At 39.3% G+C, this 17,664-nt stretch overlaps 1 protein-coding gene across 1 annotated transcript in view; it reads left to right on the forward strand.

Annotated features, from left to right (window-relative positions):
- The window catches only part of CNGB3 (cyclic nucleotide gated channel subunit beta 3), a 190,713-nt gene that overhangs the window by 111,294 nt on the left and 61,755 nt on the right, over positions 1-17,664 (forward strand). The window contains exons 8-10 of the mRNA XM_055546721.1: positions 269-355; positions 3,605-3,669; positions 4,398-4,520. Of these exons, the coding sequence (XP_055402696.1) occupies positions 269-355; positions 3,605-3,669; positions 4,398-4,520 (275 nt within the window). The remainder of the gene's footprint in view (positions 1-268; positions 356-3,604; positions 3,670-4,397; positions 4,521-17,664) is intronic.

Below are 17,664 nucleotides of genomic sequence, written 5' to 3' on the forward strand. Positions count from 1 at the left end.
CAGACAAATGCAACGCCTAAGCTTAGCAAGACCAGATGCATGCAGCTGGCAATGAAATTCATTGGCCAGAAGCTATGAAATAGTGCTCTTGTTTTCGTGGTGTTGATCTACCTTTCAGTGACACCATGCATATCTAACTGAAAACAATTTTATATTAAACAGCAAATAATTCACAGTGACTAGTTAACTTTTACATACACTGATATGTCAATTTATGTCCAAAACCTTATGTAATCACATCATAATTATGAGTATGTTCTTCCAACAGCTGGATATGGCATCAATAATGCCCTTTGATGTTTTCTACCTCGTCTTTGGGTTTAATCCAATATTTAGGACAAATAGGATGCTAAAGGTAAGATTACTATATTTAATTGTCTTCTTCTTATAATAATGGAACTCTTCAAGTAATTTAAAATATCCCAATTGTTTCCAAAAACTGTCCTCCCTTTTTCTGCCCTCATCAATGCTATAAATTTTAAAAACTGAATGAAGGGAAAATATCATTATTTCTACTGATAGAAGTTGCTTGCTCTTGGTTGTTTTGAGTCTGTACCTCATAACAGGTATTTTTAAAATAGGAATGCTTTTGTGTTTCTAAATACAGCTATAATTATGAATGAATATTTTATAAATCTATTCTTTTCCACTTGTCACTTTTTATTACATAGTCACTGAATGCTTGGAACACTGGGTTTAAAATGAGGGTGTCAGATGAGATGACCGCTAAGCTATCCTACTCATCTAAAATTCTATAATTATAGAAAAATGCAAACACTTTTGCATAACAAAAGTATTTATATAGTTAGAGCTCAAATGTTCATTGAGAGGGAACTAGTTAAATCGCAGTACTTCTATACAGTAGAAGACTTTGTAATGTAAAAATAAAGAGGGAGTTTTCTGTGAACTGGTAGAGAACAACCTCCAAGATAAAACAACAAAGTTAAGGAAAAAATGTTAGTTACAAAACAGTTTATAGAACAATGTTAAGTCTTGCAACAGAAAGAAAACATATTCTATTTTTCTGTATTATGTAAACAGTGGACAACTACCAAAAAAAATCTAATAAAAATGGTTAACTGAGGCTGGAGAGGAAATCAGGATGCATAGGGGCAGGAATGGGGCTTCCTTTCCTAGCGGTAAAGAATCCACCTGCCAGTGCAGGAGACATAAGAGACTCGGGTTCGATCCCTGGGTCAGGAAGATCCCCTGGAAGAGGGCACAGAAGCCCACTCCAGTGTTCCTGCCTGGAGAATCTCACAGACAGAGGAGCCTGGCGGGCTGCAGTCCACAGGGCCACAAAGAGTCGAACAATACTGAAATGACTTAGCAGGCAGGCACGGGGGCAGAATAGGAGAAAAGACTTTGAAGGTATGCATTTCTTACTGTTCTTGAACTGTATTAATAAATTACCTGTTGATAAAGATTCTAAGATATAAATATTTTATAAGTCATAGCTTTATCAGGTACCTAAAATGAGTCTGAGGAGAGTCAGCATGTGGAATTTTGTAGAAATCTTTAATAATAGCAATAGTAGCTTGCATTCCCAAAGACAGCCTTCTTAAAAGGAATACCACGGATTCTTTCAGTTTTAGGCGATTATCTCTTTGACACTTTGGGAAGACAAGATGGCATAACCTGGAGGCTCGAGTGGATCCTGACGCAGCAGCAACTGCTGCTTGCTGGATCCATGCTTGGTGCTACACACTTTGTTAAACTTTTATTCATTGTCTCATTTATTCCTCCAAACAAGCTCTTTCTGGAGATGAAAATGAGAATAAGCAGGGTTTAAAAAAATCTGTCCAGACACGCAGCTGGTGAGTGGCAGTATCTGGAGTCTATCACATATGTTTTGACTCCAAAGTCTTTACTATCATCAGATGAGCAAGTGAACTTCAGGCTGAAAGGCTCTCTTTCCACGTTCATGATTTTTCCACATCAAGAGGGATGTTACTCTATAGTCTCACACACTCAAGACTACTCTAGGGACTTTTGTTTTGACCACAGGGTGTGGTTCTAGACTGAGTAGAATTTAACATTCCTAGCAGCTTGGTGGGCTGGCCATCCATCATCAGTTTTCTAGTGTCAAATGGACATTTCAGGAGCCCACTTCTCAGATGAGCAACTTTCAGAGAGTCTCTGGTTCCTATGAATTGGGGAGTTTTGTATCATAATAAAATCTTATAAAACGCTACATCTTCACACCCCATCTTTGCATCCCTATGGTGTCCAAAAGATACTACCACTATCTGTAGTAGGTTTTTAAAATCTAGGAAGTCCTGAAAGTCAGCATTAATCTTCTTATCATAGCCCCACAGTCCAGCCATTTCCACAGAAGTGTGTCATTTTAGTTTGCAGTTCTCTAGAGAAAATATCATTTGTCTACCCCCAAAGTATATATGAAAAAACAAATTAAGAATATGAATTTTCTCTACAGTGAACACTTAAGCAAAACTTTAAAATGTGTCTTTGTGCAAGCTTCTATCAAGAGCACAGTAAACAAGTTACCACAAATGGAAATTATCTTAATCTGAGTGCTGAATGGATGTTTCCTACTCAGGAATTCTAGAAAAACAAATCGTTTGTGCATATTCCGAGATTAGTAGTCATTGCTATTATACCTGTTTTCTAGTTCCCAAATGTTCTATTATAGTCATACCTGCATTGGATGAAATTGTGAACCAAATACTCTTTGAACTTAATAACCTCTCATAGCCCTTCCAATCTGTAAGGTCCTATGAGTCTAAGCATATTATACGATTAAATGCATGAAGTCATGTAAGTATGCAACCTCTTTTGGAGTCATGTTCTCTGATGTCCTCATTTTACAGATGAGGAAAATGAAATACAGAAATATTAAGTGACTTTTGCAAGGTCACACAGTTAATAAATGGAAGAGAGGAGATTGGTGTTCACCTCTGGATTTCATGCTCTTGCATTTTACAGCCTATAAATTAAAAGAGAAAGTAGGGGGTGCATGTAGGGAGTATCTGCTGAGATGGAAGTGGGTGTAAGCAGAAGAAAACCTTGAGGCAAATAGCAACTGTTCAGACGCATCTAAACCCACTGTATCTTTGAACAGTGTCATGGATAGAAAACCAATGCTAACAGTTACTGGACTTTAAATTTTGTTGAAATAAATACACATTTAATGCAACTTGCTTATATGTAATGCCAGTGTTGAGCACCAGGACTTAACACCTGTTTGTGACTTCAATGTATTTTATTCTTCTTCTCCCATTTTACTTATATGTTGAAGGGAGGTGTGATTTTTAATTATTGTGAGACAAAGTTCCACTATATGCTTTAAAAAGAAAAAAGGAAAGAAATGTTTTTAAGCTTGATTTTCTAAAAGCATTACAAATAAGACGTAACTAGAGAGTAGAAATGAAAAAAAAGCAAGAAGCTCTATAAGTTTGGCACCTTGCTGAAACGCACTGCCCAGAGGAAAACACCACTTAAACAGATCTCGGTTTTTGTTTAAGACATGAATATAATTATTTTCAGTAGCAAATAAGGTTTATTTCATATTGTTTTATTTAAATGTAAGAGATGTATTTAAGACTAACACACTTTTGGATTCCTTTGCTTGTTTCCTACACAGTACTCTTCATTTTTTGAGTTTAACCATCACCTCGAGTCTATAATGAACAAGGCGTACATTTACAGGTAAAGTATAACTCAGTGTACTTTGGGGCTGGGAGAGAGCGCAGTGCTATGACATTTCAGACAGAATTAGGGACGAATATGGCCTCCCTGCAAGAGAGTAAGGAATAATCTCAGATTTGGGGCCATGTAGAATATTGGGTTATGTTCTAAAACAGATCTGAACACTTCAAAGTGAGATGAAAGTATGAAACTTAGATTTAGAAGAATACCTGACCAAAAAAAGAGGGCATATTACCTGCTTCCCTCAGAACAAGGTCAGAGAAATGTGTTCTTTTCCAAGCTGACTTTGCATCTCTCTCCTGACAATTCATTCCAATCTGAATTTTCATTCATTCGCTGTTCTGAACTTAACTTGCCCAGAGACCTCTAGTCAGTCAACTGTAGCATGAAGTCCCATGAGCTTTTCGGAGATACCCAGTGAAATCAGCATGGTGTATTTTATGGAACTCAGACTGGAGAGGTGACCCTGGAGACATGTCTTTCAGGGAACTGACTCATGCCATCTGTGAGAAGAGAAGAGGTTTTTTTTCCACTCTGTCAGTCCCAGTCAAGAGACTGAAGTCTGAAAACCTGTGACGGCACCATCATTTTATACTGTACTAATGAGAGCTAACAGTTCACAAATTTAAAGCAAGGAGATTCAGCAGAGACTTTAAGAAAAAGAAAATGTTAAAATAGGCTGTATTCCAGAAACAACACAAGCCTCACTTTGCACTTCTCATTGACAGAGTAATTCGTACAACTGGATACTTGCTGTTTACGCTGCACATTAATGCTTGTATGTATTATTGGGCTTCAAACTATGAAGGAATTGGAAGTACCAGATGGGTGTATGATGGTGAGGGAAACAAGTGAGTTTTATTTTTTTTATTTTTTTATTTATTTTTGATTGGAGGATGATTGCTTTACAATGTTGGGTCGGCTCTGCTGTACAGCAGTGTGAATCAGCCACGAGTGTACATCTAACCCCTCCCTCTTGAACCTCCCCCGTCCAGCCTCACCCCACCCCCAGGTCATCACAGAGCACCAGGCTGAGCGCCTCTGTGACCCAGCCACCTCCCAGGAGCTAGGAGCATCTATTGCGCACACCCCCAGGTTATCACAGAGCACCAGGCTGAGCGCCTCTGTGACACGGCCACCTCCCAGGAGCTAGGAGCATCTATTGTGCACATAGTGACATGTATATCTCACTCCTGCGCTCAGTTCACCCCGCCCTCTCCTTCCCTCCCATGTTCACAAGTCTGTTCTCTATGTCTGCGTGCAGGGTAAGCGTTCCTTTTGAAGGAAACTTTTACTGACTCTTCTTAACTTCTATTCCAGTGGGAGTTTTCGTAAGCCAGTGTTTTTGAAACTGTAAAGCACAGTCCATTAGTGGACAGTAAAAACTCTGTAGGAAGTCAGTATGCTTTTGAGTGAGAGAGGGTAGAATGAATAGAGGATGACAGAGTAGAAAATTGGCTGTCATTCCTAGTAGGGGTGTGTTGTGTGTGTGCGTGCATGTGTGCATCTGTGTGTGTGTGTGCACGCATGTGTGCATGTGTGTGTGCATGTGCGTGTGCTTGTGTGTGTGTGCACATGTGTGTGTGTGCGCGCATGTGTGCATGTGTGTATCTGTGTGCATGTGTGTGTGCGTGTGTGTGCATTCACGTCTGTGTGTGTGGGGGGGTGTGGGTGTGGGTGTGTGTGTGTCCTGAGTTGACCTATAAAATTCATTTCTTATTCTGGATCAAGATCAGAGAAGTTGAGAAGCCTCTGCTATAGATAACGGAGTGGTAAAGTAACTTTTAATAACTCCAACACTGATGTTAGTAGTGAACAATGTTAATTATTTGGAGGGCAGGTGCAATGACTAATTAGTTTACCACTGAAGGGTTTTATGGGTTATGAGTCAGCTATAACCACTAACTCAATTAAACGCTTACAGACCATAAACTAAACTTAGGATAAAGTTTAAACAAGGATCATAAACTAAACTTGATAATTAGATGTGCAAGTACTCCGAGATTAAAAGAGATTATCTGAAAATTTTGGTGCAGTAGAATCACAACTCAATAATGGCAGCTGAATTATTTAATAGTGAAATTTTTGGTAAATATAAAGGCCTGGCATAAAGTGGCCGCCACTGACTTTCTGCTCCAGGGAAATGAGTTTGAGCATACTGTAAGGCAATGTCGTTACTGGAAAATAGCAGGTCCCAGCATGACTTTGAAGGGCAGCTCACAGCAGCCTTGGGAAGGAAAGCAATTACAGGAGGGAGGAAAGATAACTCACGGAATTACACACCAGCTAGAGTGAGCAGGATCTGAATGAGGGATGGTAACAACATTTTTTGAAATTTTAGCCAGAACTAATTTTAAAAATTTAAAGTCATAGGGCCCACTGACTGGGAAACTACACACACACACACACGCACACACACAGCAACAGAAGAAAGTTTATAACCAAATCTATAAGTAATTTCCTTTAGAAACTACATATGTATTCAGCTTAATAGAACTATATAGAAAACTGATTAAGATACCAACGATATTAAATATTGTCTGCTGCTGCTGCTGCTAAGTCGCTTTAGTCATGTCGACTCTGCAACCACATAGAAGGCAGCCCACCAGGCTCCCCCGTCCCTGGGATTCTCCAGGCAAGAACACTGGAGTGGGTTACCATTTCCTTCTCCAATGCATGAAAGTGGAAAGTGAAAGTGAAGTTGCTCAGTCGTGTCCGAACCTTAGCATGGACTGCAGCCTACAAGGCTCCTCGGTCCATGGGATTTTCCAGGCAAGAGTACTGGAGTGGGGTGCCATTGCCTTCTCCGAAATATCTTCTAGAAGTATATAATTAAATATCATCAGATGCATGAGTCTGATTACTGTTTTACTCAAATTAGAAAAATTTCTGCCATCTAGAAAGAGGAGAGCTATTTCTCTCTTCATCCCTGGATGCCTCTCTGCAGCATTTTTAGAGAATATGTCTTGCTCTCAGTGCTTAGAATATTAAGTATACAGCACATGCTTAGTATATGTCAGGTCTTAGAGAAGACAAGAAGGGAGTTTCTTCACTCTTTCTCTTCCTTCTCGCCTTCTTTAAATACCTAACATATACTGAGTATATGAAAGAGAGAGAAAGGAAAGAAAAAAGGAAGGAGCGATTAAATTTATATTATTATAATAAGAAGAAAGAAACCTCAGCTTTGACCCATAAGAAGCTAAAGCTAAAGTGTGCTAATATTTTAGACATCTAATTCCAGCTATAGTGTAGACCAGATATTCAAAATGCCCTCTCATTAAAATACAAGAAGATAACCTACTTGAAATGTTTGTTGTATTAGGTATTGTAATTACTTGTTATAAGACACATTTCTATATAACATATTACAACAGTTCCCAATGATTGCTAAATTCTTTAGAAAGTAAAAGGAATCTCTGAAATCTAGAAAAATATTATGTGTCCTGAAGCTGGAGTTGAGTGGTGAGATTATCAGTAAAGAACAGAAATAGAGAGGATAAATTCTTAATCATTAGAAGAAAAAAAATGGTGAGATGCTAAAACAATTTAAAATATATTAGTTCAGTTCAGTTCAGTGGCTCAGTCATGTCCGACTCTTTGCAACCCCATGAATTGCAGCATGCCAGGCCTCCCTGTCCATCACCAACTCCCAGAGTCTACTCAAACTCATGTCCATCGAGTCGGTGATGCCACCCAGCCATCTCATCCTCTGTCCTCCCCTTCTCCTCCTGCCCCCAATCCTTCCCAGCATCAGAGTCTTTTCCAATGAGTCAACTCTTCGCATGAGGTGGCCAAAGTACTGGAGTTTCAGCTTTAGCATCATTCCTTCCAAAGAACACCCAGGACTGATCTCCTTTAGGATGGACTGGTTGGATCACCTTGCAGTCCAGGGACTCTCTTAAGAGTCTTCTCCAACACCACAGATCAAAAGCATCAATTCTTACTGATAAAATATATCAGTAAGCAGAATAAGTTAGTATGGACTAAATTCACCAGCTGAAAGAGATTATCAAACTATATCAGTCAAAATAGACTTCGAAACAAAAATTATTTTAGGGAAAAATTAAGTCACCATATAATGGTAATAGTTTCAATTCGCCATCAGTATTTCCCAGTTCTAAATGTGTAATGCACCTAATGCAAAACAGTTACAATGAGTCAAAGAAACTTGAAGAGCAAAAATTACTAGAAGGAAGAGAAACTGGCAAACACACCGTCAAAGTCTGAGACATCAACACACAACTATTAACCGATCAAGCACCAAAGACAGTAAAGATAAAAGATTTGAGAACCTCACTAATAAGCTTGTATTAGGAGATGCAAATGGAACCTTGTACCAAAGAATTAGACGCTACTCATCCTTTTACAAAAATTGTTATTGTTATAGTTGCTGTACAATATTATGTAAGTTATAGATGTACAATACAGTGAGTCATAATTTTTAAAGGTTGTGCTCCATTTATAGTTATTGTAAAATATTGACTATATTCCCCACATTGTACAATATATTCTTATAGCTTATTTTATACGTAATAGCTTGTACTTCTCAATTCCCTGTCCCCACATTGCCCCTCCTTCGCTCCCTCACTCCACTGGAAACCCCTAGTTTGTCCTCTATGTCTGTGAGTCTGCTTCTTTTTTGTTATATTCACTAGTTTGTTGTATTTTTTTCAATTCCTCATAGAAATGATATTATACAATATTTGTCTTTGATCCATTTCACTTAGTATAATACCCTCCAAGTCCATCCATGTTGCTGCAAATGGCAGGATTTCGTTCTTTGTCATAGCTGGGTGGTATTCCATTGTGTCTATATGGAAAAGATGTGTCCATCTTCTTTAACCAATCATCTATTAACGGACACTTAGGTTGCTTCCATATCTTGACAATGGTAAACAACACTGCTATGAACATTGGGGTGCATTTCAGATTGGTAGGTTTTTTGGATATATACCCAGGAATGGAATTGCTGGGTCATATGATAGTTCTATTTTTAATTTTTTTGAGAAACCTCTGTACTATTTTCCATAGCAGCTATACCAATTTACATTACTACCAATAGTGTACAAAGGTTTCCTTTTCTCCACATCCTTGCCAACATTTGTTATTTTTGTTCTTTTTGATGATAGAAATTCTAAGATGTATGAGGTGATATCTCATTGTGATTTTGATTTACATTTCCCTGATGGTTAGCAATGTTGAGCATCTTTTCACATGTCTATAGGCCATCTTCAAAAACAGAGACATTACTTTGCCAACAAAGGTTCGTCTAGTCAAGGCTATGGTTTTTCCTGTGGTCATGTATGGAAGTGAGAGTTGGACTGTGAAGAAGGCTGAGCACTGAAGAATTGATGCTTTTGAACTGTGGTGTTGGAGAAGACTCTTGAGAGTCCTTTGGACTGCAAGGAGATCCAACCAGTCCATTCTGAAGGAGATCAGCCCTGGGATTTCTTCGGAAGGAATGATTCTAAAGCTGAAACTCCAGTACTTTGGCCACCTCATGCGAAGAGTTGACTCACTCTTCGCATGAAAAGACTCTGATGCTGGGAGGGATTGGGGGCAGGAGGAGAAGGGGAGGACAGAGGATGAGATGGCTGGATGGCATCACTGACTCGATGGACGTGAGTCTGAGTGAACTCCGGGAGTTGGTGATGGACAGGGAGGCCTGGCGTGCTGCAATTCATGGGGTCGCAAAGAGTCAGACACGACTGAGCGACTGATCTGATCTGATAGGCTATCTGCATTTTCTCTTTGGAAAAAGAAGCCACTCATTCTTCTTAATCATTCATGATAGATTACAAAAAAGTGGTCATTTTCTGGCCCAAAGAGCAAGTTTCAATACATTTTTCAGCATTGCTATCAAACAGCCTGCATTCTCTGCTCCTTTAGACAGGAGGGCTCTCACCCAAAACCAAAGCTCTAATAATCCTCTTGAAAGTGAAAGTGAAAGCCGCTCAGTCGTGTCCAACTCTTTGCAACCCCATGAACTATACAGTCCATGAAATTCTCCAGGCCAGAATACTAGAGTGCGTAGCCTTTCCCTTCTCCAGGGGATCTTCCCAATCCAGGGATCGAACCCAGGTCTCCCGCATTGCAGGCGGATTCTTTACCAGCTGAGCCACCAGGGAAGCCCAATAATCCTCTTACCAAGTGTCAGGGACACATCCTTACCAAGAAAATGCCTTTAAAAGTAGCAAATGTGTGTGTGCTGTTTTATTTATATATATACATATATATATATATATATATATGTATATGTATATGTGTATATATATAATGTATAAATAATTGTTCTTGTTATTGTTTAGTCACCCAGTCACATCTGACTCTTTACGACCCCGTGGTCTGCAGCATGCCAGGCCTCCCTGTCCCTCGCCATCTCCCAGAGTTTACCCAGTGGCTAAGACTCTACACTCCAATGCAGGGGGCCTGGGTTTGATCCCTAGTAGGGGAACTAGATCCCACATGCCCCAACTGAGACTCGGCACAGGCAAATAAAATGATAATAAATAATTTGTAAATGGCAGTTGTTAATACACCTGCATTTCCCACCGTTTTAAAGCAGCACCTATCTCTTCTCTTACTTCATATTACTCTTTGACCTCAAAAGCATAAAGTCTTTTTTTAGTTAACCCTTGTGATGGCTCCTGATGACATATAATTTGGAGGTTGCTTATGAGATCACTGGACTTGTGAACCTTGTCCTAGTTAGAATTATGCAGCAACTGTAGGGTATAAGTGAAGCACTGTGAACATTTAAAACAAGAGGCATTTATTACAATTCTATTAATCTTCATCAAAATAACAATGTCTGTTCATTTCAGTAGAAGACAAGAGGTTATTTTCATTTATACTAAGTACATGGCAGCCTTCATCTGACTGTGAAATATGACAAAGCAGGAAAGGGCTTACTTAGCTCAAAATCAGAACATAAGTTGCTGCTGTTCCTAAATCATGCCCGACTCAGACCACATAGACTGCAGCATGCCAGGCTTCCCTATCCTTCACTGTCTCCTGGAGTTTGATTGGAGTGAGGTTATCCAAGCACCTCATCCTCTGTCTCCCCCTTCTTCTGCCTTCAATCTTTCCTAGAATCAGGGTCTTTTCCAATGAGTTGGCACTTCACATCAGATGGTCGAAGTATTGGAGCTTGAGCAAAATATTCAGGGCTGATCTCCTTTAGGATGGACTGGTTGGATCTCCTTGCAGTCCAAGGGACTCTCAAGAGTCTTCTCCAGCACCACAGTTCAGAGGCATTAATTCTTCGGTGCTCAGCCTTCTTTGTGGTCCAACTCTCACATCTGTACATAACTACTGGAAAAACCATAGCTTTAATTGTAAGGACCTTTGTCAGCAAACTGATGTCTCTGCTTTTTAACATGCTGTCAAGATTTGTCATAGCTTTCCTTCCAAGGAGCATGTATGTTTTAATTTCATGCTGCACTCACCATCCACAGTGATTCTGGTGCCCAAGAAGATAAAATTTGTCACCATTTCCACTTTTTTCCCTTTTATTTACCATGAAGTGATAGGACCAGACACCATGATCTTTAAGCCAGTTTTTTCACTCGTCTTCATCCTCATCAAGAGATTCTTTAGCTCCTCTTCATTTTCTGCCATTAGAGCAGTATCATCTGCATATCTGAGGTTGTTGATATTTCTGCTGGCAATCTTGATTCCAGCTTGTGATTCCTCCAACCTGGTATTTCACGTGATGTACTCTGCATAGAAGTTAAACAAGCAGGGGGACAAAATACAGCCTTGACTTACTCCTTTCTCAATTTTGAACTACTCTGTTGTTCCATGTCCAGTTCTAAGTGTTCTTATCTGCATGCATGTTCCTCAGCAAACCCGTAAGGTGATCTGATACTCCCATCTCTTTAAGAATTTTCCACAATTATTTGTGATCCACACAGTCAAAGGCTTTAATATCATCAATAAAGCAGAAGTAGATGTTTTTCTGGAATTCCCTTGCTTTCTCTATGATCCAGTGAATGTTGGCAATTTGATCTCTGGCTCCTCTGCTTTTTCTAAACTCAGCTTGTATACCTGGAAGCTCTCAGTTCATGTACTGTTGAAGCCTAGTTTGAAGAATTTTGAGCATTATCTTGCTAGCGTGAATGAGCACAATTAAACAGTAGTTTGAACATTCTTTGGCATTGCCCTTCTTTGGGGTTAAAATGAAAACTGACCTTTTCAAGTCCTATGACCACTGCTGAGTTTTCCCAATTTGCTTGCATATTTGAATGCAGCACTTTAACAGCATCCTCTTTTAGAATTTTAAATAGCTCAGCTGGAATTCCATCACCTCCACTAGCTTTGTTTATAGTAATGCTTCCCAAGGCCCAGTTGACTTCACACTCCAGGATGTCTGGCTCTAGGTAAGTAATCACACCATCATGGTTACCCAGGTCATTAAGACCTTTTTTGTATAGTTCTGTGTATTTCTTTCCACCTCTTCTTAATCACTCCTGCTTCTGCTAAGGCCTTGCTGTTTCTGCCTTTAATCATGCCCATTCTTGCACAGAATGTTCCCTAGATATCTCCAGTTTTCTTGAAGAAATCTCTAGTCCTTTCCATTCTACTGTTTTCCTCTATTTCTTTGCACTGTTAACTTGAGAAGGCTTTCTTATCTCTCCTTGCTATTCTCTGGAACCCTGCATTCAGTTGGGTGTATCTTGCCTTTCTCCCTTGCCTTTTGCTTCTCTTCTTTTCTCATCCATTTGTAAAGCCTCCTCAGACAACCACTCTGCCTTCTTGGCATTTCTTTTCCTAGGGGATGGTTTTGATCAATGCCTTCTGTACTATGTTATTAATCTCTGTAGTTCTTCAGACCCACTGTCTACCAGATCTGATTCCTTAAATTTATTTATCACCTCCACTGTATAATTGTAAGATATTTGATTTAGGTCATACCTAAATGGCCTAGTGGCTTTCCCTACTTTCTTCAATTTAAGCCTGAATTTTGCAATAAGGAGTTCATGATCTGAGCCACAGTCAGGTCCCGGTCTTATTTTTGCTGCCTGTATAGAGCTTCTCCACCCTTGGCTGCAAAGAATATAATCAATCTGATTTTGGTGTTGACCACTTGGTGATGTCTCTGTGTAGAGTCATCTCTTGTGTTGTTGGAAGAGGGTATTTGCTATAACCAATGTGTTCTCTTGGCAAACCTGTTAGCCTTTTCCCTGCTTCATTTTGTACTCCAAGGCCAAATGTTCCTGTTACTCCAGGTATTTCTTAACTTCCTAGTTCTGCATTTCAATCCTCTATGATGAAAAGGACATCTTTTTTGGTGTTAGGTCTTGTTGGTCTGCATAAAATCAGTCAACTTCAGCTTTCTGGCATTTGTGGTTGGGGCATAGATTTGGATTACAGTGATGTTGAATTGTTTGCCTTGGAAATGAGCCAACATCTTCCTGTCGTTTTTGAGGTTGCACCCAAGTACTGCATTTTGGACTTGTTAACTATGATGGCTACTCCATTTCTTCTAAGGGATTCTTGCCCATGTTAGTAGATATCTTGGTCACCTGAATTAAATTTGCCCACTCCTGTCCATCTTAGTTCACTGATTCTTAAGATGTCAGTGTTCACTCTTGTCATCTCTTGCTTGACCATGTCCAATTACCTTGCTTCATGGACCTAACATTTCGGGTTCTTATGCAATGCTCTTTATAGCATCAGACTTTACTTTCGCCACAAGACACATCCACAACTGAACATCGTTTCAACCTTGGCTCAGCTGTTTCATTTTTTCTGGAGCTATTAGTAATTTCCCCCCACTCTTCCTCCATAGCATATTGGACACCTTCCAATCTGGGGGCTCATCTTCTGGTGTCATATCTTTTTGCCTTTTCATACTGCCCATGGGGTTCTCCAGGCAAGAATAATAGAGTGGTTTGCCATTCCTGCCTCCAGTTATTTGGTATCCAGAAATGTTCCCAGTCTCCCTTTATCCATATATACCACAATTTATTTATTTTCTGATACAAATTTCCCAATGTGCAAAAAATTCTTAACAAATCCCTAACCTCAGTCCCCGACACAAAAATCATCAAATGAACGAGTAAAAGAGGAAGCAAGTTTGTCATGGGAATAATAACTCTAGATGGGGTGAAGGAGTTGGAATGTCCATACTTTAGTGCTTGGGAAATTTAGGATAACTTACTCCCTTCCCTTTGTACACGAGGAAGATGCTATGCTATGCTAAGTCACTTCAGTCGTGTCCAACTCTGTGCAACCCCATAAATGGCAGCCCACCAGGCTCCCCCGTCCCTGGGATTCTCCAGGCAAGAACACTGGAGTGGGTTGCCATTTCCTTCTCCAGTGCATGAAAGTGAAAAGTGAAAGTGAAGTCGCTCAGTCATGTCCGACTCTTAGCGACCCCATGGACTGCAGCACACCAGGCTCCTCCGTCCACGGGATTTTCCAGGCAAGAGTACTGGAGTGGGGTGCCATTGCCTTATCTGACAAGGAAGATGAGACAAGGGTAAATGAAGTTATTAAGTCAGGGTCCCCTAGATACTTCAGTTCAGACACTAGCAGGAAAAGAAAGAAAGAGTGGTCTTTACACTAGACACTTAGACTCCCTTAAATGCATCAAAGCCACTCCAGAACAGCAGATCGGCAGACCAGAGGGAGATGAAAGGCAGCTGGTGGCGTGACAGGGAGGAGTCCGCATGGGGATTACATGGACGTAATCACAGATGCAGCTTCCCATGCTCTTCAGTCTTGGGTTTGCAAGATCTTTCACTTATTCTTTCACAGCATTTAACAAATATTATTAAGCTCCTATTTGTCATGCCTGTTTTTGAGGAGTTTATCTTCTAATGAGATTAGACTCCTAACGTTCTCCTCCAGATTCAGTGTCTTCAGTGAGAAATTTACAGAAACCTGGAACTGGAACTAAGACAGGTGGAGGTAGTTAAAAGGTTCACTCATAAAGTATGGAATTGGGTACTTTTAAAAGTTGCATGTCCCACTACACATCCACCACATTGGTTAAAATTTTTTAAAACTTCATATTCTTGGGTTAAACATATAAAGCAACTGGAAATCTCATACACTGTTGGAGGGATAAAATCTGACAGTTTGTTTTACAACTAAATATAGCACCTACCTTAAAAACAAAAATTCCAACCCTAAATATTTGCCCAAGAGAACTTAAAAATATATGTCTATGAAAGAATGTATATAAGTATATTCATAGAATGTCTATTCATGAGAACCAAAAGCTTGAAACGTCTAGGTTTTCATCCACAGGAAGATGGATAAACATACTGTGCCATAGTCATGCAAGGGATATGCTTAGCAGTAAAAATGAATAAACACACAAAAACCCAGCTAAATCTCAAAAACATTATTCTGAGTGAAAGAAATCTTACACAACCGTGTACACATGTGTGATTTCATTTGCGTGAAATTCTAAAGCAGGCAAAGCTCATCTGAAACAACAGCCACCCCTGGGGGCAGGAATTGACTGGGGAAAAGAAATGAGAGAAATTTCTGGAGTGATAGAAATGTCCTCTATCTTGATGGGTTTCTGAATTACACAGATGTATGGATTTCTCATAATTCATCAAATAGTGTCAGATGGTATACTTAAGATTTGTGCTTTCAATGTATGTTCAAGTTTTTTTAAATAACTATATCAGTCTAGAACTGTAGTAATACATATATATATATATATATATATATATATATATATATACACACACACACACACACATATATATTCTGAAGTACTGTATTTAGGAGGAAGTGTCTGTCTGCAAATTACTTTGAAATGCACCCAAAAATAAGATGGGTTGATGGATGGAAAGTGGAGAAACATGTGACAAAGAAGACAAAGTAAAATGTTCATAATATTAATAACATCTATGCTGTGAATACAAGGGTGAAATTCTTTCAGTTTTTTCTGCTTGTTTGAAATATTTCAAAACAAAATGCTGGGGGGAAGTTTCATGTTGCATTTGTTTCACAGAGGAAGAAGTTCTATTTTCATACAAAATTATTTTTTATGGTTTTATGTCAAATTTTGCCTTGGTGCTTTAACTTGAGGCTATATATATATATATATATATATATAGCCTATAAGATAGCTCATGTATTAAATCAGCCACACAGAATCTCCTTGAAAAGATCTATCTGCCCAGGGCGTAAATATTAGAGGTGGACACACTTGACTAATTAAGCTAATCCTGGAAGATCAATATGGTGCCATCTAATTAAATTACAAATCTTACCTTTGTTTGTGCATGCCTGGATATAAGACATGACTGAGAAAAGAATTCCAAGGTAAACCACAAAGCATCAGGGCAGAAAACTTCCAAATAACGTTGCAGGCTTTTTCATCATGAAAAAAATGGTTCAAGGCTGACCCTTCAGATTTGGAAAATCAATGCCTAAATTTTACACTTGTTATTTTGTAACATCTGTAAATAAGAAAATAAGAGAAAGCAATTCCTATATTTGTTCCTCTCAATCCTAGAGGGACTTTGTAGGGCACAGTAATCCCAATAGTTGGAGTTGGCTATGTAGGGAGAGAATCTGGTCCATGTCCCACTCGTGGGTTGCGCTGGGGTCAATAAATTTCCTTAATTCAGAGACCCACAGGCCCAGGACTTGTGATCACGCTAAGTCAGGTGATGAGAAATTATAAACTGGAGTTGAAAATTAAATGCAATCCATAAAATTAATTCCATACTTCTTCAAGGTAGTTCTCTTTGACATCCAGTTCACTCTAGTATCTGTAAGTCCAAGAAAGCTTGTTAGAAAAAATGTTGCAGACTAGTGATACTTTATTCTCTTGGCACAGTGGTTTCAGATCCTACCAAAGAGTTAATTATTTGTCCGTTCTTGTATGTACCAGATAAAACAAACAAAAAGACTCATGTCCTTCAAAAGGTATTGAATTTCAAAACAAGTGATTTCTCTCTAGGTCTGTTTTTATTTGAATACTGACTTTAACTGCAGTTTGATTCCTTCTTTGTAAACCTCAACTTCTTACTGTTTGAAGACCTGAAAAGTATAACCTATTCTCACACACACACAGAAAAGGCCATCCTTGTTCAAAGATAAATGCACGTTTGCTTAAAGTGCAAGCGTTTATGCGGCACACCCGGATAAGAAATGAAGGACTGGCCAGGCCAGGATTCTGTAGCAGTGCTGCTTTCCTGTGTACTCTGGAAACCAAGATAGCTGGCTGCAGCCCACTAAGTCTGCATGCCTCTCTGCAACAATATCTGAAAATGGCCTCTCTATATAGGACATTTTTCTTCCAGGATTCAGTGGAAATATCTGATCCAGACCAGGTTATCAGAGCTATATGGAATATATCAAATAGGCACCTAATTGTGTGGGCTTCCCAGGGGCTCAGTGGTAAAGAATCCACCTGCCAGCAGGAGACATGGGTTTAATCCCTGGATCAGGAAGATCCCCTGGAGAAGAAAATGGCAACCTACTGTAATATTCCTGCCATGCAAACCCCATAGACAGAGGCATCTGGCTGGCTACAGTCCACGGGGTTGCAGAGAATCGGACACAACTTAACGACTAAACAGCAACAAACAGTATCTAATTATGGACCAAAATTATAATATATATACAATGGGTTGTAATACTAATTTCTCTTCCCACCTCACTCGGGACTCCATGAAACCCTTAGCCACATATAGCCAAGTGAATCTCACATGTTCTGTCCTCATCTTTATCATATTCGTTTTTGTTGCCCTGGTCCCAGATTTTCTTCCCATCTGGGCTATAATGATCTGTCTCTCCATTTGCAATTGCTAAAGTTTAGTACAGAATCTTTATAAAGTATATTTCTGAGCATACTTGGTTTTCTTCAATACTAAATTTCTAGAAAAATTAGCTATTACACTCAAGAGTAATTTCCCTTTTAAGATAGAACTCAGTTCTCTGTCTCTGTCATGGTTTATATATTCAATCATATAGTAAGATATGAGTAGAAAAGAGACAGGAGGTATATACCCACCT

This window comes from Bubalus kerabau, chromosome 14 (assembly GCF_029407905.1).
Source record: "Bubalus kerabau isolate K-KA32 ecotype Philippines breed swamp buffalo chromosome 14, PCC_UOA_SB_1v2, whole genome shotgun sequence".
Classification (NCBI taxonomy): Eukaryota; Metazoa; Chordata; class Mammalia; order Artiodactyla; family Bovidae; genus Bubalus; species Bubalus kerabau.